Raw genomic sequence first — 24,793 nt, forward strand, 5'->3', positions numbered from 1 at the left:
GACGGCAAACAACAACAACAATGTGTAGTATATTTAGAAAGAGAGTAATGCTAGTTTAACTTTTTGCCTTTTTTTCATAAAAGTGAAAATCCCCTTTGGATTTCTTTTGGTTAGAAAAAACAAGTACGAATATAGGGCTTTTTGTAAAAGCAAAGTAGTGTAAAGCAAACTTTTGAAAAGCAGAGGTATCTGTATACCTCAAGTTTTATAGAACAGATTTGAGGCAGAATCTTCATACCTGTTGACCAGTCCATGAGGCTCATTTTTTTTAAAATAATACTTTGTTGGGTTTTGGGTGAAACTTTATATAGCAAGTTGGGTTCCATTTGACTGTTCACACATAAATTGTTCACAGTGTGTCAACATTCTCTTTGTGTTCTATTTGTTCCTTTCCAGTACTTTAGTTTCCCTGCTCCCTTATTTTTTCATCTTTGCTTTTTAGTAATTGTTGACCTTTTGGTCTTATACTGATGGTTTTCAAGTATGGCACTGATCTTACGGGTACTCTCCATTAGTTTGTGCATCACTCTGCTATTTCTCTAAAAGGTGATTTTGGAATAGGCTGGGTTCTAGGTTTAGAGTGTCTTAGGGTGACAATCTCAGGGAGTTCTCTGTTCCATGAGGCTTGTTTTTAACAGTGTTACTGTGATTTCCTTTTGAAATTTTTGATAACACTTTGAATGCTTTGTTCTTAGCACTGACACGGAAAATAGATATTTATGAAAAAGATGATTTCTGGTTTCTAGTTCTTCTAATGAGAATACAGACAAGCTAGAGATAGATCTGGTTTTGTAATGGTTGACTAGAGCAAATTAATGAATTTTTGCATTTTTCTGTTTTCGTGGTCTCATTTTCCTTTCAGATGTTAGTAGCATCAGTAATGAAAATAGCCATGTTTTTGTATTTTGTTCAGGGGTATAGAAATGAAATTAGAAATCATAAGTTCTGTGCTTCTCTTTAGCTTAGTGTTTAGAAGTTTGTTATAGCTCTATCTAATATACTTGTAAATGATCAGAATTGAGGGGTTGCTATGAGTTGGGGCTGACTCGAGGGCATGTAACAACAACAACAAATGTTTTGTTGCATTTTCTTCTGTTCTTTTTTTCTGGCTATAGATTTTTGTTTTATGTATTTGTATTCAACCTTTGTGTTATGTTTCACTCAACATCCCATTCACATCTTTGCTGTCTTTTTTCTGCTGGAACTACTTATAAGTATTGTGTTAATTTTACGTTATCTGATGTGAGTTGGTTAGTACACAAGCAGTCATTACATTATTTCCAACACTGATTCACTCATTATAACTTACTTTTTTAATTTTCTCTAATGTTTTTGCATACTGTTTGGTTTCTTTCTCATTTGTTTATTTTACTTGTTCAGTACTCTGGAGTGGATTGTAGCCTAAAATGACTCAATCATATCAGTAAGGTGTGTGTTCTTAATCTTATGGAAAGAAGAATTATTCAAATGCTACTCTGTCCCCACTTGTTCTAATTGTGGTGTGGCTTTATATTTAAATTACATGAGTTTTTTTTTTTTTTTTAAATGTATGTGTAGCAGTAGTTGAAAATGGTAAGAGTTTTACTTTAGGTGTATAAACTTATAGAAAGACAAATGAGGCTGATTAAATTGGTTAACTCATTTTCATGTATTGCTGATAAGCTCCTTTGCAGACTTACATTTAATTTTGAGAACTCTTATTAAGTCAAATATGTGTACTTTTTATAAATAAGGAAGTTCTGGTAGTCCATAAATTGGGCTTTTAAAGTGGATCATGGCCTTTCATGATCTATTTATAAAACTTTTCAAATTGGAATAGTGTGTTATATAAATATATTGCCTCACTTAAAAAAATAAAGTGATGAGTTATCCTTTCCCTGATATGTGTGGGCCTTAATAATCTTGTTTAGTTTTTTTTAAAAAGAAGTAACTTGTTAGCTACACATGATGAAGGATTACTTTTCTTAATCTATAAAGAGCTCTTAGAAGTCATTAGAAAGACAAGGCTAAAGAAATACCCAGTGAAAAAATTAACCAATAATATGAATAGTCACTTTGCAGTGAAGCAGTAGATTTTGATAAATATACCAAAAGATGTTCAACTTCCCTCCTAATTAAAATAATAAAAGCAAATTAAAACAACAGGGGAATACCAGGTTTGGTCAGATTGGAAAGATTAAAATACTTGATAATGATCAGGGTTAGTAGAGAGGAGGAATTGGTGAATCAGGAATTTTATACACATGCAGAGCATAACCTTTCTAGAGGACAATTTGGCAGTACAGATATGCATCACTTGATGTCCACAATATGCTCTGTGAACTAGGATGTCATGTGATTTATGTGTTATGTGAACACCATATGATATATAGGAGACAGGTATACAGGATGGTCATGGTTTGGGCCTGGGACCCGTACCGCAGCTGCCATCATGCCAAAGTACTGTGTGAAACTTTAGCTGTCACTGCTTGTCCTGTGTGGTCGCCGCCTGGACTCCAAGAGCTGTGCCCATTCCCTGCCTGCCATTTAAGGCATGTACTTGCTAGCTGTCTTTCCTTTTCCTCCTCTTGCCATTGCTGTAGTCTGGACTGCCCAGTGCATGCCACCACAGGAACCACGGTCTTAGCCTGGACTGTTGTGCGTATGGAGTACCTGGGCCGACTGGGGCAGTGGTGTCAGTGGGGCATGCCCCTCAGTGGCTCTCGCCATGTCTGTACAGTCCCTGCCTCAGGTGAGCAGAGTGGGACACACAGCTGCAGATGGGTGCTGGGACCTCCTCTTCTGCTCTAGGGCCTAGGTGGTGGTAGGTACTGGAGAGCTAGTGATAAACAGATTAGATCTCTGGATCTCAGTACTTAGCAAAATACATCCACTATGTCCTGTTCTCTAGTCAGAATTTCTGAACTCTGTTAGAACCTTATGGGGTCATAGAAGGATATGCAGCCAGACGTTGACCGAACAGACGTTAAGTGTCGCATACCTGTAGTTATTTTAATTACTGACACAATTCATGTCTTAGAATTTATCCAATGGGTATACTTACACACATGCATGACAGCATATATACATACAGATGCTCATTGAAGCATTGTTTGCAATAGCAAAAGACTGGAAACAGCCTAAATTCATTATGGCAAAGCCACAAAGACAAAGTGGAATACTATGCAACTCTTAAGAAAACAAAAAAAAAACAAAACCTGTTCTTGTTGAGTTAATTCTGACTCATAGCAACCCTATATAACAGAGTAGAACTGCTCCACAGGGTTTCCAAGGCTGTAATCTTTATGGAAGTAGACTGTCACATCTTTCTCCAACAGGGCAGCTGGTGAGTTTGAACCACTTTGGACTTTTCAGTTAACAACCAAGCACTTAATTATTGCACCACCAGGGCTCCTTAACTATTAAAAACAACGAGGTAATTCTTTCTATGCTGATATGTAAAGTTCCTCAAGATATATTGTTAATTAAGTGGAAAAAATGTTGCAGAATTGTTTATAGCATGATCATACATATCAGGAAAAAAATTTCAACACAGATACAGTTGTATAAATACTGGGCATTTCAGGAAAGTTCATAGGTAACTGTTAAATGATTGCTCCTAGGGAGTAGGGAGTAGTCTTTTAGAGTGAGAAGGTGACTTGATTTTCCTATTTAATATTCAGTACATGTGTTATTTTCTCTATAAAAAAGAAAATACTGTTACTGAAACCATTAAAATTAAGCATTTTAAATGGTTTATTCACTTTGCAGATGGCTTTAATGGATAACCTTGGAAACCCAATGAGGGGTCACTATGAGTTGGATCTGACTCGTTGGCAGTGAGTTTGTTTTTTTTGTTTTTTAATGGATAAGGGAGATATCAAAATTGTAGCTTAATGAGGAACCCATTGAGTAAGGAAACCTATTAATCCTTTTTAGAAATTAATTTTTAATTCTAAGAGTATCATAAGAAGTTAGGATTTTTAAATTAGGTGTTATACATTAAATTGTATCTCCCAAAAAGATACATTAACGTCCTCACTCCCTGTACCTATGAGCATGATCTTGTTTGGAAATAGGATCTTTGAAGATGTTACCCGGTTGATGTGAGATCATCCTGGAGTAGGGTGGGTCCTAATCTAATATGACTGGTGTCTTTATAAACTAAAAAACTAAACCCCTTGCTATCTAGTCTATTCCTACTCATAGCAACCCTTTTTTTGGGGACAGAGTAGAACTGCCCCATAGGGTTTCCAAGGCTATAAATCTTTACAGAAGTAGACTGTCTCATTTTTCTCCCATGGAGTGGCTGGTGGGTTTGAACTGCTAGTGTTGTGATTAGCAGCCGAATGCTTTAACCACTATGCCACCAGAGCTCCTTGGTGTCCTTATAGAAGAGAAGTATGTACACAGAGGCAGAGAGATGAGGAAGGGAACTATGTGACCCTGAAGCTGCAAGGGAAGGGATTCCTGGAGCTACCAGAAGCCTGGTGAGAAGCATAGAACAGTTTCTTTCTGTATCCTCAGAAGGAATCAACGTCGCCCATACATATCCTGATGTGGATTTCTATCCTCTAGAACTGTGAGACAATAAATTTCTATTCTTTTTTGTTTGTTTACTTTTTTTTTGAATTGTGATTTGGGTAAAAGTTTACAGAGCAAATTCATTTCTCATACAGCAGTTCATACACATTTTGTTTCATGATATTGATTGCAATCTCCATAATATAAAACCTCTTTTTCCCCTTCCTCCCTGTGGTTGTTTTTTTCTTGTGTCCTTCTTTCCTATATAGTTCTGCCCTCTGAGCTATCTCCTTGTGCAACTACTGCCCTTCTGATCTTCCATAATAAATTTTTATTCTTGTAAGTCACCGAATTTGTAGTATTTTGTTATGGCAGCCTTCAGAAGCTCATGCAGGTATCTGTTATGAACAGAGGGAAACGACATTTGCTTAGGACATTTCTGTTACCTTGTGCCTTATCTTTGCTTTGTCTTAGTTGCAAGATTTTCTCATGGGTCAATGTTGGCCTCTTAGGGCTATTTTCAGTAGATAACTTGAAACAGGCAAGTAACCACCAAAGCCAAGCTATCTCTTTATCTTCTTTATTTGTAAGGCAAAGATCACCTCAGCAATGAAGAATTTAAATGGATTTATGTAATTACTCAATAAAGAGAACAGAAACTTGAGCAGTCGAAACAAAATGATAGAAAATGGTCATGAGTCAAATGGAAAAAAAAGCTGTATAAAGAGACTTGAATTTGAACCCCAGCTGTGTATCTATTGTGTGACCTTAGGATTTTGTTTAAATCCTGTGAATTTTCATTCCTTATATGAACGTGGGATCAATAACCAACTCCTAGGATTGTTGCATTCTTGAAAAAAAGACTAGGCATCTAAATGCACAGAACAATACCTGTCACCCAGTATGCTTCCAATAAATGATGCCTCTTTAATTATTTTTTGAAACTCTTAACAGCAAGTGCCTTCAGTTGTCATAGAGTTGAGCACATATTTACATCAATCAAAATGCCCTCTCAGAGAGGTGGGAGTTTAACAATAACATTCTTAATAGAGGATTTTTGGTAAGACTATATAACACCTTGTTAAATAAGATAAAGCTCTCAACATGCTTAATACTCCTTGATTTGTCAGTGCTTTTCTTTTCCTTTAAAATTTAGACATACTTGTCTAAATTGTTGTAAATGATCTTAATTTTTGACCTTGTGACTTCCAGGATGTTAAAGCATCCATCTGCTCCAAAGAAAATGCTGATTGATGTCTATTTGTATCCTATGTTATTGTATGAAAAGTCGTGTCTGTGTAAGATTTTTAGAAGTTTTTATTTTTTTACTTTGCACTTTAAGTTACCCAAGAATTAAAGGAAATTGGAAAATCAGAATATCATTATTTGTGGGCTATCAGTATTGGTTATTTGTATTTCTGGAAATAGCGTAGCCAAGGCCCTTACCAATAAACACTGAAGTTAGGGAGACTGAATGAATGTGTAACTGTGCCTATTCAGATGCACTTACAGATCATTGTTCACAATGACTTTAAACCCCCTAGGGAAGGCAACAATATCTTTATTATGATAATGACAGTATGCTACTTCCGAGTACTTTATGACTGTAGAAGATGACATTTAACATTTTTCAAGTGTAGAATTTTATTTGAGAAGAGGGTCACTTTGTTTCCTAGCCTCAACTAATTGGCAAGACTTTTATAATGACATTTTGGATATCATTACTAAAGAACACAGAAAAGATTCTTGCTAATAACAAATCAAGTTTTTAACTCGTCAGTAATTATTGTGGGGTAATATAGCACAAGGAGCTCTGGTAGCGTAGTGCCTAAGGCACTTGACTACTAACCAGAAATCTGGTGGTTCAAACCCACCAGCCACTCCTCGGAAGGAAGATGGGGCAATCTACTTCCGTAATGATACTGCCTCAGAAACCCATGGAGGGGTCGCTATGAGTCAGGTCTGACTTGATGGCACATAACAACAACAACAACAATATGGCACAACATGAACTTTGTCTAAAGTGATTCTCTCAGAGAAACTAGTGAATACTATGGACCTAGAGCTCAGAGCTCTGGTAGCATAGTGGCTAAAGCACTTGACTGCTAACCAGAAGGCTGGCGGTTCAAACCCACCAGCCACTCCTCGGAAGGAAGGTTGGGCAATCCTACTTCCGTAGTGATACTGCCTCGGAAACCCAAGGAGGGGTCGCTATGAGTCGGGGCCGACTCGACGGCACATAACAACAACAAGGGACAAAAAAGCACATCCACACAACTTTGAATATAATTTCCAGGAGTTCATAGTTCATAATTTCCACATAGTCGCATAGTTTCCTGAGGCTGTTTATGACTTAGGTTCATTAGACTGCAGGTTGAAACTCTTTGCTTTAATGCTCAAAGCAGAGACTACTTTCCTCTTTCTTGGACAGATTTGATCTCTAAATGTAAGTTAAAACAACTGAGGGTCAATATTTTTAAAGCTTTTCTTTGACATGAGAGCTTGTGCTGTGGGAGTATTATCAGTTAGTTAAGTATTATTATTGACATCAACTAGTTAATTTGTTAAGGAGCCCTGGTGGTACAGTTGTTAAGTGTTTGGCTGCTAACCGAAAGGTCATCGGTTCAAACCCACCATACACTATGCAGGAGAAACATGTGACAGTTTGCTTATGGAAAGACTTACATTCTTGGGAACCATATGGAGAGTTCTATCCTGTACTATGGGGTCACTATGCGTTAGAATTTGATTTGATGGCAATGAGGTTATTCTCTGTCATTGTAAGGACAGTCCAGTCCATTCATAAAGAAGTCCTCCCACACGAATGGCAGGAAATGGTATTTTCCTAATACTTTTTTCCTTGGGTCTTATCTGTGTGTAGTGTTCAAACCTTATCATTTACTTTGCAATAAACATTTTATAGGTTGGTACTGTTAAGAGGAGGAGGCCTGGTGACATAGTAGTTAAATGCTCACCAGCTAACAGAAAGGTTGGCAGTTTGAACCCACCACCTGCTCCATGGGAAAAAGTTGTGGCAGTCTGCTCCGGTAAAGATTACAGCTTCTGTAAAGATTACAGTTCTGTTCTGCCCTATAGGGTTGCTATGAGTTGGAATTGCCGGCAACGGATTTTTTTTTTTTTAACCGTTGGAATCTCAGGACAGTGGTGTATGGTGCTGTGACCCAGGGTTGTTTCTACCAGGAGCCCAGGAGTGGAAGAACCTGGGCTTGCTGCCTTTCTCTTGTCTCCCTGAAATGATCCTGTGGCCTATCTCCTATATTTGGAGAAGTCAGTTTATATTCAACAAAGTCAGAGATATTTCATTTATCTAGTACAAAGGAGCCCACACCATGCTCTTTGGAGGTCATTTTGGTATCTGCTTATAATCTCAGCGAGCACCCTCTTTCGTCCTGCACTGTAAATTCTTCCTCTGGTGAAACTCTGTATTCTGAATGAGAAGAAAGAAACAAAATGGCTTTTGACTTCTCTGTAGTTGAGAGTATGGGTATCTCTGGAGTAATTACAGATTTTATATAAACCTTCTCAATTACTAGTCCTTACTGAGTGCTTACGCTGTGCTGCGTTATTGTGATAAATTACCTGGGGTTACGAAGATGTACATGGCCCTTGTAGCACTAATAAAATATCATAATGGAGTAGAGGTCAAGTGGTGCAGTGACAGAGCAGATTTGTTATGAAGCAAACATCATGACTCTATGAACTTGGGCAAACTACTTATCCTTTTTGGACCTCAGTTTCTTCATCTTTAAAAGGAGGCCCATGAAGATAATGAAAATGTTTGTGAAAATCTAGCAGACTGTTCCTAATAGATACTGAGTAAGTTGTGAATTATTAAGTAAGGCTTTAATAGATTCTTTTCTGGTAGATCTTCTTCTAAATCCATGATACCTGTAGACTGGAAAAAGTCATACTCTCTCCCTCTCTTTTCTTGTACAACTACTCTCATAGACTTGCCCTAATTACTAGCAATAGATTATGTCAACTGTCTCAACTCTGTTCTTAGATGAAGTTTCCAGATACTTGGACTTTCAGAGCCAGAAGTTATCTTAAAACCAAACCTAAACCCATTGCTATTGAATCAGTTCTGACTCATAGTGACCTTATAGGACAGAGTGGAACAGCCCCATAGGATTTCCAAGGCTATAAATCTTTACTGAAGCAGACTGCCTCATCTTTCTCCCACAGAGCAGCTGGTGGGTTAGAACCACTGACCTTCGGTCAGCAGCTGAATGCTTTAACCACAGTGCCACCAGAGCTCCTAAAGTTATTTTAGGAAGACTTTAAATCATTTACTTATTACAGGCTGCTTATGTGTTAGGTTCTAGACTATAATGGTAAACAAAGGCGTGGTCCTTGATTATTTAGGTCATTAAAATCTTCTGCGGCTTCAGTTACAGAATACATGTGATTTTTGTAGTTTCCCCCATTATTCCACGTTTGGATTATTTGTGCATTAGACTCAAGAAAATGGTAAAGAACAACATTGTTCGTCTATATTTTTGCAGGGTGCTAGTGTGCAACAATTACGGACATGTAGGGAGTGGTGAATGTGTTTTTGGTGACTGATCACGTATCTGTGTGTAGCAGGTAGACTGGCTGTGGGTGATACAGATGGCTTCATCTTTAGAGAAGCAAATGTACTGATACTTACTTGGAATATTGTATGTCTCTTTAACCTGTATTGTAGGAAAAGAGTGTAAGAATTGTAAGGACTTGAATTTGAGCTGCTTTGGCTTACTGATTGTATAATCTTGGTTTTACTAATTAATTTGAATTTTTCTTTATACAGTGTTAATGATAATATCGGGGGAGCTCTGGTAGCGTAGTGCCTAAGGCACTTGACTGCTAACCAGAAGGCTGGCGGTTCAAACCCACCAGCCACTCCTTGGAAGGAAGATGGGGCAATCTACTTCCTTAGTGATACTGCCTCGGAAACCCAAGGAAGGGTTGCTGTGAGTCAGGTCCAACTCGATGGCACAAAGGAACAACAATGATAATATCTACCATTCAAATTTGTTGTGAAGTTTAAAGAGGGAAATGAGCTAACACTTTATGTGTACCTCTTCTGCCTTCTGGTAGTATTTTGTAGACATCTCTGTCATGACATTTTCCCATTCGTTGTGATAGGTGATTCACCTTGTTATCTCTTCATTAGACTGACTGGGACCACATCTTGTGTTTTTGTATAATAGTCCCTAGCCCAGGCCTGGAACAGGATACATTGCTAAATAAGTTGTTCTGGTTACCTAGTACTGCTCTGACAAGAATATACGACAAATGGGATGGCCTTAACAAATAGGAGTTTATTCTTACTATTTGGAGGCTTTAAGTCCAAGTTCAAAGTGCCAAGCTCTAGGGGCTGGGTGAAAGCCCCTCAACCTTGGGGTCCAGCTCTGCCTCCTGCTCCCGGCCCACTGGAGCTAGAGGCGTTTCTTCACTCAGACAGTTGCTGGCTGCTGAGGCTGAGAAGCCCCAAGGTTGACAGGTAAAAAGGCACAGTCCCGATATTACCAAACCACACGGGAGGCCGTTAACTTAAGTCCATTGTAAGTCCCAAGTTCGGCAGAGCATAGCAGGCTGCTGAGTAACGACAGGGCTACATGCAGGGTCCAGGCGTGCCATAGGCTAGAGACTATTCCCAAGGCTTCTGCTTAAATACAGGAAGCAGACCACATTCCCTAAGGCAGCTACTCAGCTGCTCCCAGTAGATTCCACCAATGGAGTTGATTACCAATCTCATGGGGAATACTACATCCAGCTGCCCAGCCACTCAACCAATCCCAGCCAAGTTGACACAAAAACATAATCACCACATAAGTGTTGTGTGCAAACCTCCCCAAAAGCCCAGTGTCATCTAGTGGATTCTCGCTCTACTATAGTGACCCTGTAGGACAGAGTAGAACTGCCCCACAGGATTTCCAAGGCTGTAGATCTTTAGGAAGCAGACTGCCTCATCTTTCTCCTGTGGAACAGCTAGGTTCGCACTGCTTACCTTCTGATTAGCAGTCGAATGCCTTAACCACTGCACCACCAGAGCTCCCGTTGTGTGTTAAACACTACGCAAATAGATATTCCATTTTAATTTTCACCGCTATCCTAAGAGGTAGGTTTTCCATTTTGCCTTGAATAAGATACTCAGAGAGATTAAATAACTTGGTTAAGATCACAGAGTACCTCTCAGCCACATGGAGACTGAAAACCCTGAAGGAGTGATTCCAAACTAAAGCCTGTGCTCTTTCCATTTATCTACACTGCAGAGATAATGGATGTGAAAGCACTTTGGAAATTGTGAAATGTTGTTTAAGGGTAAGATTATTTTTATAATTTTAATAACATAAAGGTTAACCTGTGACACAGACATTTCTTCTGCCTTTATTCAATATTCTCATTCAGTTTAACACTCTCTTGTACTCCCGCCTTGTCTATAAGAATATATGTGGTTTTTTCCTCCTATGAGTGAGTTTCTCCCTTGCCTAAGTTTATCTTTGCTTTTCTTTTGATAAACTTTTTTGGTATCCGTAAATACATGAGTTGAAGATGGTTATAGCAGGCTTTTGGTAACTTTGGAGATTTTAGTAACCAGTAGAAATAATGTTTGTTTTTCTATCTGGTCTTTTTCTTCCATTTCCTCTTTCCAGGGCTTAGGTCACTGATTAGATGTCATCACGTGTCAGCTCTGGCTATTGGATACATATATTTTTGTAGAACATGGTTACATTTCTTAGGGGTGCGGAACTAGTGGGAAAAAAATACCACCTTATAAATTTTATATTTATATTGCTTTTAGTGAGAGTTTTTAGTTTGAGAATTAAGTTGTTAGGTTGTTTTGAGTATTTAACCGTAAGTAGAGTATGGAAGAAAAAAAATGTCCCCACCCTCCATTCCTTATGTCATCATAAAATTCACAAAGTTGCAAAACAGGAATAGCGTATACCAGGAAATGTGGCAATAGGAAGAAATATGTAGTTTCACTCATTACGGTTATGTTGAACAGGAGAATTTTCCAAGAATTTAGTTATGTGCTATAATTTGTTTTCTAGGTCACAGTTATGTTTGTCCAACATTTATATATATAAATTTTATATAAATAAGTTTATTTTTTACTTTACTTTTTTTTGTGAACTCCTTTCTCTACTTTGAGTTTGTTTCCTTTTTCCCTCATGCCTGGTGAGGTTGTGGAGTGGGCGGTGCACCATGGATTTATGAGGGCTCTTGATAAATTTAAGTTTAATCATTGCCCTAGTACATGTAATTCTGCCTTGGCTGTTCATGTCTATTTAACTAGCTCTTTAAGCCATGGGGAATTGTGTTGGAAAATGCATGCCTGATTTCTATCTTTCTCCAGCCTGCTTTGAACCCTGGGAACACAGTTACAGTCTTCAATGCCTTACTAATTTCAGATGGAGGTTTTATTCTTTAGGGTTTATTGAAATGAGCTCTGGAGATAAATTTGAAACAGAGTATTTGTGACCTGCAGGGACAGAGACTGCAGTTTTTACAAACTAGAAGAACCCTGCCTTTTTTTTTTATAAGTAGCAGTTGCTACTTATAAAATATATAACAGGGACTGTTAGTTTATTTTTTGATATGATTTTTTTTAATATTCTTACTGGAAATTGACATTCTTATATTAATTGCTTTGTAAAAGTATACTTTATAATGGAAACAAAATAAAAAATAAACTTATACAAATGCACATCTTACATATTGTAAACTTTTATTTTTAGGCATATGGATCAGGCTGTGATATTGTTATTTTGGCAAATGACTTTGAATGTGTGCAGATTATTCCTGGTGCTAAACATGGAAACATCCAAGTCAGCTGTGTGGAGTGTTCTAACCAACATGGAAGAGTAAGGGATTTAATTACTTCATTAAATGTCATCTTTTAATGTATTTAGTAATCTCAGAATATTCTTTTCATACAAGGCTTGCTATAAGTTTTTATTAATATAACTTATAGTTGTTGATGGAAACTGTAAAGAGATAGGTTACATTACAGTTTGTAATGTACCATTAAGCTGATAATTATTCTATAACTATATACTGTCTTAAAAGCACTGTAGACTTTACAGTCCTATCTGATATTTTGACGTTTGATAATTCTAGCAGCCATTAAGCAGAAAAGAAAGCTTGTATCTTCTGTACCTAGCACCCCTCATCTCTCCAAATTACAATATCAACATTATATCAAGAAATTTAACAAGTTGTTAGTGTCTAATATACTACTACTAGTCATATAGTTGGTGCTTTGTAGAGTGTTAATTTAGTGAAAGTTTATTTGTTGAATGAAGACTTACAGTCATTCATTCAGACTTTAAAACAGAAAGTTTATTTTTAAGTAGTTAAAATTTCATCTCTGGACCTCTCCCCCACATTCTTGTACATAACATTTCAAATTTTAGTTACATATATTGTAAATATATTTACTGTATATTCAATAAAGGTAATAGTATGTGGTGGAGTTCAATGTCTCTACAAGAATATAAAAATGAGATTTTTAGATATGAAAATTATAATTTAAATAATCTTAGGGTTCTAGAAACTGTTCTTTACTGAGTAACTACTTTTATCAAGGATATATTAAATTACAGTATTCTTGATAATCATGGAAATTTATGTTGAATGATAAATTATGATTAGTATACCATATCTACTGCTTCTCTTTGCTGCTTGCACCAAGTGTTAATATTAGTGTAAATATTCACTATTTGACTGTCCAGTGATATAGTTGACCTAATATTGAAACACTGAATTTTTTGGTGTTTTCAAATACTTGTTTCTTGCTTTTCTGATGTTTTTTTCAGTTTTTTTTCCCCATAACCATTGGTTAAGCTTATTTTACAGAACACTGACAGTGTCAAATTTTGCTCATTAATTTTTCATTTTTCTTCTTCGAAGGCCAAGCAAGGTAGCTTTAATACCTACATAGAGACATTGGTTGTATGATAGTTATCAGAGATGAATTTAAATAAATTATTTATGTGCTGGTGATATCTCAATTTACAAATTCTCTAGAAGCACAGTTTTTTTTTTTTTTTTTTAATTTTTTTTTGATTTGGGTGAAGATTTACAGAGTAAATTCACTTTTCATACAGCATGTCATTGACCAAAATTTACAATGCAACAGCTCCCCTCCCACTTCCTCCCCATAGTTACCTCTTCCCAGTGTCCATCCCTCCATACTCTTCTGCACCCTGAGCTATCTCCCTGTAGAAGCACAGTTTTTTACAATGCAAAACAGTGGTGCTCATAACCATGGGAAGCAGAACACCTTTATTTCTTTTTCTTACCTGGTTGAAGGTGGTGGTGGTGGTGTTGTTATGTGCCGTCGAGTCGGACCTGACTCCTAGCGACTCCTCCTTGGGTTGCTGAGGCAGTATCAGTACGGAAGTAGATTGCCCAACCTTCCGAGGAGTGGCTGGTGGATTTGAACCACTAGCCTTCTGGTTAGCAGTCAAGTGCCTTAGGCACTATGCTACCAGAGTTCCTTGGTTGAAGGTAGAAGGCAAAATTGTGAAATCTTTGATTTATTTTCTCTATTGACATCTTCTTTCAGTCCTTTATCCCTAATTCTTGTGATAACTTTCATATTTGTGACTATGTTAGCCAGTTGTAATCATTCATTCACTGATTGACAGTGAATGTGAATGATTTTTTTTCCTCATTCATTGATTGACATATTGAATGTGAATGATTTTTTTTTTTTTTTTTTGCCTAAGGTTACCTTAACACTTAGTAGTTTTATCCTTCCCATTGTAGATTAAAACCTTTTCTTGGAAAGAATATTAGATAGTAACAGTTAAAAATCACTCTTTGTCCAAGACTGCTCTGAAATTACAGTAGACCTTTTTGGCACTGCCTTAAAAGGAATATGAACCTAATTGAGTTGTACAAATTAACCTGAGTACAGAAATGTCAGAAGGGTTGGTTCTTCTGTTCCCTGTAGTTGCTTTACTCTTGCTAAGAGAAGGATAAACTGGGAACTGGCCTTCAAGGAATAATTAGAAAACAGGTTCTGGTAGCTGCTAGGCACAGAGGGATTTATATCTTGTCTTATCAAGGTATGTGCCCTGGAACAAAATCTTTCCGATCACAGATCCCTACCTTAAGTCCACTGGAGACATCTGTATCAGCTCTTTGGCCTCCACGTACAGTGGATTTCTCTCTGGTTTTGTCTTCAATTGATTTTCTCTGTTTGTTCTTTTAGATGGTTTTCTTAATTGGTATTTTCTGTTTTCTGGTATATGTTGTTGTTGTTATGTGCCGTCAAGTCGGCCCTGACTCATAGCGACCCCTCCTTGGTTTTCTGAGGCGGTATCACTACAGAAGTAGGATTGCCCAACCTTCTTTCCGAGGAGTGGCTGGCATATGTAATACCATTTTATTTGATATATTTTAGGACTTGTTACTTTTTGATGTCTTTCTCTGCTTTTTAATGCTTTTTATATTTTCACTGGATTATAACGTTTTTGACAAAAAGATGTAGCATGTAGATATGTCTTTAAAAATATTTCTGTGTTTAAAAATAGAAGATGAATATTTCTATTAGAAGAAGATAGATTCTTTGAATAGGTTATCTGTATATTTGATATATAAAATTTAGCTTGCCAACAAAGAAAAAATTCTTAAGTCTGATACTTTCCCAAATACACACACACACACACACACACGTGTCAATCATTTAGCTACAACTTTATTGAAAATTAATATGGTATCAGGATTGTATTATATGCAATTAGTTTATATATGAATGAAAAGGAGTTTATTGTGCTTTTTCCTAAATATTAATGTTTTATTCATTCTTTTTTAGATTGCAGCTTCATATGGAAATGCTGTTTGTATTTTTGAGCCCTTGGGCATAAATTCTCATAAGAGAAATTGTGTAAGTATTAAATGATAGTGGAAAACTTTTAGAATTTAGTTGATTTTAGAATCTAGTTAATGGCAATAAAGAGCTCCTTACAAGCTATATAGTAAGATCTTTGACATACTGTAGGGTTATGTTCTTTGGCCTTTTAAAATGTTAAATTTCTAGAATATTGTTAATTGAGACTTAAAAAGAAATAATATTTTGTTGTGTTTTAGGTGAAAGTTTATGCAGCAAATTAGATTTCCATTTAACAATTTTTACATAAATTGTTCCGTGACATTGGTTACATTCTTAACAGTGTGTCAGCATTCTCATTATTTCCATTCTGGTTGTTCTGTTTCCATCAGTTTAGCTTCCCCACCCTTCTTTACCTTCTTGTCTTTGCTTCAGGGTAAATGTTGACTGGATGGTCTCATATAGTTGGTTATTTAAGGGAACAAGCACTCATGGGTAGTATTGTTAGTTTTATCCAATCTGAAAAGTGGCTCTGGGAGAGGCTTTAGTTCCAAATTTAAAGGGTATCTTAGGGCAGTAGTCTTCGGGTTCTGCTAGTCTTTATTGGTACAGTAAGTATGGCCTTTTTTAGGCATTTGAGTTTTGTTGTGCATTTCTCTCCCATTGTGTCCAAGACCTTCTATTGTGTTCCTGGTCAGAACTGTTGGTTGTGGTAGCCAGGCATCATCTACTTCTGGTCTCAGACTAGGTGAGGCTGTTGTTGTTGTTGTTGTTAAGTGCCGTCGAGTCGTTTCCAACTCATAGCGATCCCATGCACGGCAGAACGAAACACTGCACGATCCCGCGCCAGCCCCACAATCCCTGCTATACTTGAGCCCATCATCGCAGCCACTGTGTCAATCCATCTCGTTGAAGGCCTCCCCCTCTTTTGTCGACCCTCCACCCTACCAAGCATGACATCCTTCTCCAGGGAATGGTCCCTTCTTACAACATGACCAAAATAGGTGAGACGAAGTCTGGCCATTCTTGCTTCCAAGGAGCATTCTGGCTGTACTTCCTCCAGGACAGATCTGTTAGTTCTTTTAGCAGTCCATGGTACTTTCAGCATTCTTCTCCAGCACCGCAACTCAAAAGCACCAACTCTTTTTCGGTCTTCCTTATTCATTGTCCAGCTCTCACATGCATACGAGGCGATTGGAAATATCATGGCTTGTGTCAGGCGCACCTTAGTCCTCAAGGAGATATCCCTGCTCCTTAGCACTTGAAACAGTTCCTTCGCAGTTGACTTTCCCAATGCTACACGTCGTCTAATGTCCTGACTGCTGCTTCCGTTGGCATGGATTGTAGAACCAAGCAACGTGAATTCTTTGACAACCTCAGTCTTCTCTCCATTTATTGTGATGCTGCTCTTTGGTCCAGTTGTGAGGATTTTTGTTTTCTTCATATTGAGACGTAATCCATACTGCAGACTGTATTCTTCAACCTTCATCAGTAGGTGCCTTAAGTCATCCTCACTTTCAGCAAGCAAAGTTGTATCGTCTGCATATCTCAGGTTGTTAATGATTGTTCCTCCAATCCTGATACCACGTTTTTCTTCATATAGTCCAGCTTCTTGGATTATTTGCTCAACATATAGATTGAATAAGTGTGGAGAAAGAATTTAGGAATTTAGGAAATTAGGTGAGGCTGTGGTTTGCTAATTGACATTTACCTTTCTAGTTTAGATCCACTCTAGTCTGCACTACAGTTTCTTGCCTGAGAACAATTCAGATTCATACTGGGTGCTGTACTATGTGTAATCTTAATTAATATTTAGAAAACCCTATCTTATAATAACCCTATTATTATGTGGATTTAGAACTCCATCATCATTCAGAAATAGTCAAAACTGCACATGTATATACTTACTAAGTAATTAAAAAATGTGTTCTTAAATATACATTAAAACAAGTAGTTTTGATATTTTTTTATTATGTATATATTTGAATATTTACATTTCCAACAAAATAGTCTAAGTTAAAAGTTAAAAATATTAGTCTTTTCCCCATAATAGTATTATAAAATGAATCTCAGATGTTTGAATACTGAAGAATCACCTGGAATACATATTAAAAATACAGATTCCCATGTCTCACTCTCCAAATTTCTGTCCACAGATTACACTCTGAGAAGCACTAATGAAAGAATATTAGAGATGTGTATAATTTTAAGAATGACTACATGGGAGGTTCTGGTGGTGTAGTGCTTAAGGCATTTTACTGCTAACCAGAAGGCTGGCAGTTCAAACCCACCAGCCACTCTTTGGAAGGAAGACTGGGCAATTTACTTCCGTAGACATACCGCCTTGGAAACCCAAGGAGGGGTCACTATGAGTTGGATCTGACTTGACGACAGTCAGTTTGGTTTGGTTTTGTGGTATTTATTTAGTTGAAGTAAATATTTATTGAGCATGTGTGTACCAGCCATTCCATGCACTAAAGGTACGAAAAAGCCATCTTGACGAGTTGTAGTTTAATACAATCAGACACATAAACCAATAATAATTTTGTCTGATCAGGCTTATGGTAGTAGAATATGAAATGTGCTATGAGTGCTGCCAGGGTGTCAGAGAAGGCTTCACAGAGGAGGTGATGATTTGGCTACATCTTGGTGGAAGCATAGATGTTTGCAGACAGAGAAGAGAGGGAAAGGTCGTATTAAGTATGTTGTTGTTGTTATGTGCCGTCAAGTTGGACCCGGCTCATAGCGACCCCTCCTTGGGTTTCCGAGGCAGTATCACTACGGAAGTAGATTGCCCCGTCTTCCTTCTGAGGAGTGGCTGGTGGGTTTGAACCACCACCCTTCTGGTTAGCAGTCAAGTGCCTTAGCCACTATGCTGCCAGAGCTCCCGTATTAAGTATAAGAATGTATTTATAGCCATGGAGGGAGTTCCTGAGTAGTACAAACGGTTAATGCTTTGCTGCTAACCAAAACGTTGGCACTTTGAGTCTACCCAGAGGTGCCTCAGAAGAAAAGCCTAGTGATCTTCCAGAAGATCATTTTACTCATTTACTTCAACTAAATAAATACCACAAAACCAAACCAAACTGACTGTTGTCGAGTCAGATCCAACTCATAGTGACCCCTCCTTGGGTTTCCAAGGCAGTATGTCTACGGAAGTGGTGACCAGCCACTGACATCCCTGTTGAGCACGGTTCTTCTGTGATGTACATGGGGTGGCCCTAAGGTGGAGCTGGCTTGTTGGCAGCTGCTCTACACAAGGAAAGAAACCTAAGAGAAAATGCTTTGTTTGGGCATGGCAAGACTCAGTATGGTACAAAGAGTAGTAAGTTATTGGAAATTATTTACAAAACATTGTTTTGAAAATAACAATAAAATATTTGTATTTTTATTTTACATATAAGATCTTTGGTTGAAGAAAATGCTAATGCTCATGGATAATACTTTAAAAATGTATCTTTTTCTTTTTTTTCCTCTCCATGTTTCAGCAACTCAAGTGTCAGTGGCTTAAAACTGGGCAGTTTTTTTTGAGTTCTGTGACATACAACTTAGCATGGGACCCTCAAGGTATTTAACGACTATTTTTAGAAACTGTGAAAGTTAAATACTTGTTTTAAATGTATGATTACAATATGATAGAGCCTTCCCTTAATAAGAAAATTATCAAAGTCTGTTTTCTTTTTTCCTCCTCCAGAATGTTTTATTCTAAGACACAGTGATGATTTGTTCCTTAATTAACATGTGCTGCACTTTATTCTTACAGTGCTTACTAAGACATACAATCAGAAATAAAGCAGAGCCAAAAAAACAAAAACAAACAAACAAAAAACCCCCGACCATGTTTTGTTATCATTTGGGAAAGTGTCATCTTTAATTTCAAAGGATTAGAAACTTCTAATGATAATGACTGTTGTCCCTTTTTTACATTCATAATTTTTATATTTCATGTAGAAAAACATATTTCACTGATTTGTAGTTATGTCCTATAGCCTGAGAATGTATTTATATATTGTATATATGATATATATGAGTTTTTTTTGGGTTTTGCTTTGTTACTCTACTTTTGTGTTATTTTTTAAAGGCTTAACTGATAAACAACAGCTCTTTGTAAGTAAGCTTTTTTCTTTTGTTCTTAAATCTCCCCCAAGAGCTATTCTTTTCTGTCTAGGGGATTCTTAGATATATGCCAAAGGTTTTTCATAGACATTGTTTCTTATTTGTTACAGTTTGTGACCTAAATAAAAGCTCACATAGGAATTTCTTTCCCTAGATAATCCTTGCTTATTCATCAAAACCTTCTTTGATTTTCAGATAACAGATTGTTGACAGCAACTGAATCTGTTCAGTTGTGGGCTCCTCCAGGAGGTGACATTCTAGAAGAGGAGGAAGAAATTGATAATAAAATTCCTCCTGTCTTAAATGACTGGAAGTGCATCTGGCAGTGCAAGTTAGTGTCTAACTCAGTTGTTACATTCATCAATTTAAAAAATGCTTTCTAAAATATGTTCCCTTTCACATTATCTTTATTTTTGATGGTACTATTGCATTTAGAAGCCTCACAGCAGCCATAGGTGGCTTACTCTGAATGCATGTTTCTTGCATTCTTCTTTGGTTCTCAAAGTGGACTTTGAATTTCTGTTTTAACTAATTAATTAATAATTTTTCGGAAGATGAAATATGTCTTATATTTTCCAGTCATCGAAAACATTTGACACTCTTATTCTGTGATAATGACTTTGTTTTATGAAAATCTCATTGTGACCACTTATATATACAGTGTAGTAGATTTAAAAAGTGGTAGCTGTTTAACTGTCTCTATTTCTTTTAGAACCTCAGTATCTGTACATTTGATGGAATGGTCCCCTGATGGTGAATATTTTGCTACCGCTGGAAAGGTAAAAAGACCAAATAACAACAACAACACACAAAAGAAACAAATAAAACAGTTTAAAATGCCCCTCATTAATTCTCACTTTGTTTTCTCAACTGTATATTTGGGATATTCCTACTGTGTGAAGCTAGTCTGAGGAATGATGATAGTGTCTGTGACAAACTTCTATATCCCTGCCAAAGGGGCAGTGAGGCCTCATCTTCTGACCTCCTCTCACCCCACAAGAGGAAGATACCATCAGTAGCCCAAGGCCATTCCTCCAGCCCTTTCACCAGTCCTGACACCAGCTGTTCTCCTGCAGCACCCACCACCTCCCTTCTGGGTTTGATAATTGGCTGCTGTGGCCACACACAACTCACAGAATATGGGGTTTAGTATGGAAGCAACAGGCTACAAGTCGAGTTCAGAAATGCACTCAGTCTCTCGCAGCCAGCCATATCTCTCAGCAGTGTGTGTCTCACGGTGACTCTCTCAGCAGTGTGTGTCTCTCTTGTCTGTCTCTCAGCAACGTGTATCTCTCAGCCAGCTGTGAGAGACCCTTTCTGCCTCTTGGAGGGCTCCTTTTGAGCCTGGCAGAGTGGCCAAACTAACCAATCCCCACATCAGAATTCTATACACCTGAGAGAGAGTGAACTTCCCAGAAAATTATTACATGCTGCTCCCAACAGAAATACCCCAGGTGGATAACTTTAACAGTCAGCAGCTACTTAGTTGCTCATGGCAAATTCTATCATGGAGTTTATAAAGACTCATGGCTAGAAAAGCCACACTATGTAATTTATTATACTGCAATCCCTCACAGCTATTAAGCACTTGGGAAATAATGACTATTATTATTATCCTTATTTGACCTTAATTCTTTTGTTTGTAAAATTTTTTTTATATTTAAAAATAGCATATGTGCATAATTTAAAAAGTAAAACTGTATTAATAGGTTGACAATGAAAAGAAACATTCCTCTGCCTCATCCTTCTCCCTTCTTAATCCTGGTGGCAGTTATTCATAAAGTTGTATATTTTGGTGTTTCCTTCCATGTTTCTAAATAACTTGCTTTTGTACTTATTTCTTGACCCCCCCCCCCCCATTTTATGTATAATTAGTTCTTCCTACTATTAAGCTGAGACTTTACCTCTCTGTTACTTCCAGCCCCATCTCCGCTTTTAACACATACACACGTTCACTACCCTTCCTCTTATCTTCCCACTATAGAGAATACAGTTTTTGGTTAAATCAGTATTCCTCATTCACATTATTACAAGTGCTTGTGCTTAAATATTCTTTGCAATTAACAATTACTTTGTAGTTAATAGTTACTTTTTTTTTTAATGTTTGCTTAGTTTTCTAAATGCCTAACTAATTAATAATTAATAGCAAAACCTCTTACACAGTTTGAATCTTTTCAGTACAGTGCCACTCAGGAGGTATTCTGGCAACATGTGTTCTCTTTGTACCAATCTGGTTTAGTTGCTCTCTACATACAAAATAGAGCTATCATCTTGGGATTTTCTTTTACCAAAAAACCCCAAACCAAACCTGTTGTCATTGAGTTGATTCCCACTCATGGCAACCCCATGTGTTAGAGTGAAACTGCTCCATACGGTTTTCTTGGCTGTATTTTTATGGAAGTAGATCACCAAGCTTTTTTCTGTGGTGCTGCTGGGTGGGTTTGAACCACCAACCTTTAGGTTAGTAGTTGAGTGCACAGTCTTTATGCCACCCAGGGACCTTTCTCATTTACCAGCCTCGGGAAATTCTATTTTGCCTCTTTGCTTTGCTGAATTCCCTGTTTCTCAACATCATTTGTCTTCTTTCCTTGATTTGATGGGAGCTCATCCTATAGTAGTTTCCTTAGAAAGATGAATGGGGAAAAACATTTTTGAGGTCTTGCATGTCTGAAAATTTTTTGTCTGTTCTTATAATTGATATTTGGTTAGGCACAGAATTGGGCTGAAAATAATTTTCTCTAAAAATTTTTAAGTGCTGGTTCTATTGTCTTCTGGCTTCCAGTATTGTTATTGAGAATTATAGTGCTAGGTATGACTCTTGGTGTCTCCTGTCCCCTCTGCTGCCAAAATTATAGAGGCCTTAAAGTTCTTTTCTTATTCCTGTTGTTCTGAAATTTTATGATGATGTCTACATTATGGGTCATATATTTACATACATTATGTAATTTCAAAATATATCTGTAAAGGATAAAGGCTTTTTTGTGCTGCCTATTTGGTGGACCTGTTCAATCTGGAAACGCATGTCCTTCAGTTCTGGGAGATCATTTTGTATTATTTCTTTTGTGTTATTTTCTTCCTTTCATGTTCTCTTCTCTTTTTTCTGTTGTTTATTAGGATATAGGTCCTTCTGTACTGCTAGTCTAATTTGCTTTGTTTCTTCTCTTACATTTTCCTTTTTTTTTTTTAACTTCTGACAGATTTTTCAGTTTTAGTTTTAAATTATTTTTCCCTTTTATCACATTTTTAATTTCTAAGAATTTTTTCTTTTATTCTCTGAATGCTCTTTTTTAAATGAGAAAGGGTTTCATGAGTACAAGAGAATATTTATGTAACATCTGTATAAGATATAATAAATAACTGAAAAAATACACAAATATCCTCAAACCAACTTTAAGACAAAGAACATAAAATGATGGGTCTCTTATCTTTCTGCTTGCTTTGCTTTCTTTCCCTTCTGCCCCACACATCCAGAATCCAGAATTTTATGACTGTTTTCAAAACATAACTGATCAAATCCCTTACCCATTTTAAAAATACATTCTTCATCCTTTTTCTTATTCTGAATATGAACTGTTTGTCAATAATATATGCTGCAGAAATCATCTCCCACTCTATTGCTTGCTTTTTCAATTTTTTAATGGTGCCTATAATTAAAAAAACCAAACTCACTGCCATTGAGTCAATTCTGACTCTTAGTGACTCCCATTGGGTTTTTGAGGCAGTAAATCTTTACGGAAGTAGATTGCCCAGTCTTCCTTCCATGGAATGGCTGGTGGGTTTGAACTGCCGACCTTCTGGTTAGCAGTCAAATGCTTTAGGCAGTATGCCACCAGAGCTCCTTATTTATGAATAGAGATACATAATTTTAATGTAATTAAATTTGTAATTTTTTCTTTATGATTGTGCTGAGTCCTATTTAACTATTTAAAGTTTTTTTCTTTTTTTTTGAGATTTAGGAATTGGTTTAATACAGAGGTCAGCAAACTTTTTTGTGTGTGTGCTTTACCTTTCACTCAAGTTAATATGTGTGTATCCTGTAGTTAGTGGTTTACCCTCCTTTCCCCTCCTGCCGCTGGTAACCATCAAAAAATATTTCTTTTTGTGTGAAAATCTTTTCTTGACTTTTTCCAATAGTGGTCTTATACAACATTTGTCCTTTATGATTGACTAATTTCAATTAGTGTAATGTCCTCTAGCCCTATACGTGTTATAAGATGTTTTACAGATTCATCATTGTTCTTTAATATTATGTAGTATTCCAGTGTGTGTGTGTGTACCATAGTTTGTTGATCCATTCCTTGGTTGATGGGCATTTAGGTTGTTTTCTGTCTTTTTGCTGTTGTCAGTAGTGCTGCGATGAACACGGATGTGCATATATCTGTTTGTGTCATGGCTCTTATTTTTCTAGGATGTATCTGTCTCTCTCTCTCTTTTTTTTTTTAACAAACTCACAATTTTACTTTATTTACTTTTCAGTAGTTATTAAATCCTTGAGGGATACAGCATCACACGGATTCTGTGTCCAATGGCCTTAGCAGGAAGGTTGCTTCAGAATTTGGCAGGAACCATGCCACTGCTTCGGTGGGCATGAGTTACCTTTCCCCAGATTACTCTGATTTTGTTAGGTTTGTCGCCTGGAGTCCCTGTGTTGGTCTTTGCTTTGTACACATAAGCACATCTCTTGGCTAAATAGAATTTGGTTTCATTTTGGGCATAAACACCTTCAACTTTAAGTAGGGCTGTGTGTTCTCTCTGGTTCCAGAGACCTCATTTATAGCCAGCAAAAATAGCCTTGGACCACAACTTTCCAGATATATTTGCTGGTTTAGAAGTCCTGTTTCCAGCAGGTCTCCACAGGTTCCAAAATGGTGGGAAGAAAAGGATGTATACCTCTTAATGGGATTGCTGGATCATATGGTATTTCTATTTCCAGGTTTTTAAGGAAGCATCATACCATTTTCCACAGTGGTTGCACCATTTTATAGTCCCACCAGCAGTGTACGAGTCTCTCCACATCCTTGCCAGCATTTGTTGTTTTTGTTTTTTTTGAACTTTGCTACTAGTGCTGATGTGAAATGGCATCTTGTTGCTTTGATTTCATCTCTCTAATGGCTGACAATCTGAGCATTTCTTCATGTGTATGTTGGCCGCCTGAGTATCTTTTTTGGTGAAGTGTCTGTTCATGTCATTTTTTTAGTTAGATTATTTGTCTTTGTTGTTAAGGTGTTGATTTTTTTTTTTTTAAATTTTGATTTGGGTGAAGATTTACAGAGCAAATTCACTTTCCATACAGCAGTTCACATATACTTTGTCTCATGTCATTGA

The 24,793-nt window shown here is 37.0% G+C and overlaps 1 protein-coding gene across 1 annotated transcript in view; it reads left to right on the top strand.

The window, feature by feature from the left end:
* DMXL2 (Dmx like 2) overlaps window positions 1-24,793 on the top strand; it is a 177,999-nt gene that overhangs the window by 19,424 nt on the left and 133,782 nt on the right. The window contains exons 2-6 of the mRNA XM_007935172.2: window positions 12,252-12,377; window positions 15,338-15,409; window positions 18,841-18,919; window positions 19,664-19,799; window positions 20,181-20,247. Coding sequence (XP_007933363.1) covers window positions 12,252-12,377; window positions 15,338-15,409; window positions 18,841-18,919; window positions 19,664-19,799; window positions 20,181-20,247 — 480 coding nt within the window. The remainder of the gene's footprint in view (window positions 1-12,251; window positions 12,378-15,337; window positions 15,410-18,840; window positions 18,920-19,663; window positions 19,800-20,180; window positions 20,248-24,793) is intronic.

This window comes from Orycteropus afer, unplaced genomic scaffold (genome assembly GCF_000298275.1).
Source record: "Orycteropus afer afer isolate SDZICR_OR568_19922 unplaced genomic scaffold, OryAfe1.0 scaffold00026, whole genome shotgun sequence".
In the NCBI taxonomy this organism is placed as follows: Eukaryota; Metazoa; Chordata; class Mammalia; order Tubulidentata; family Orycteropodidae; genus Orycteropus; species Orycteropus afer.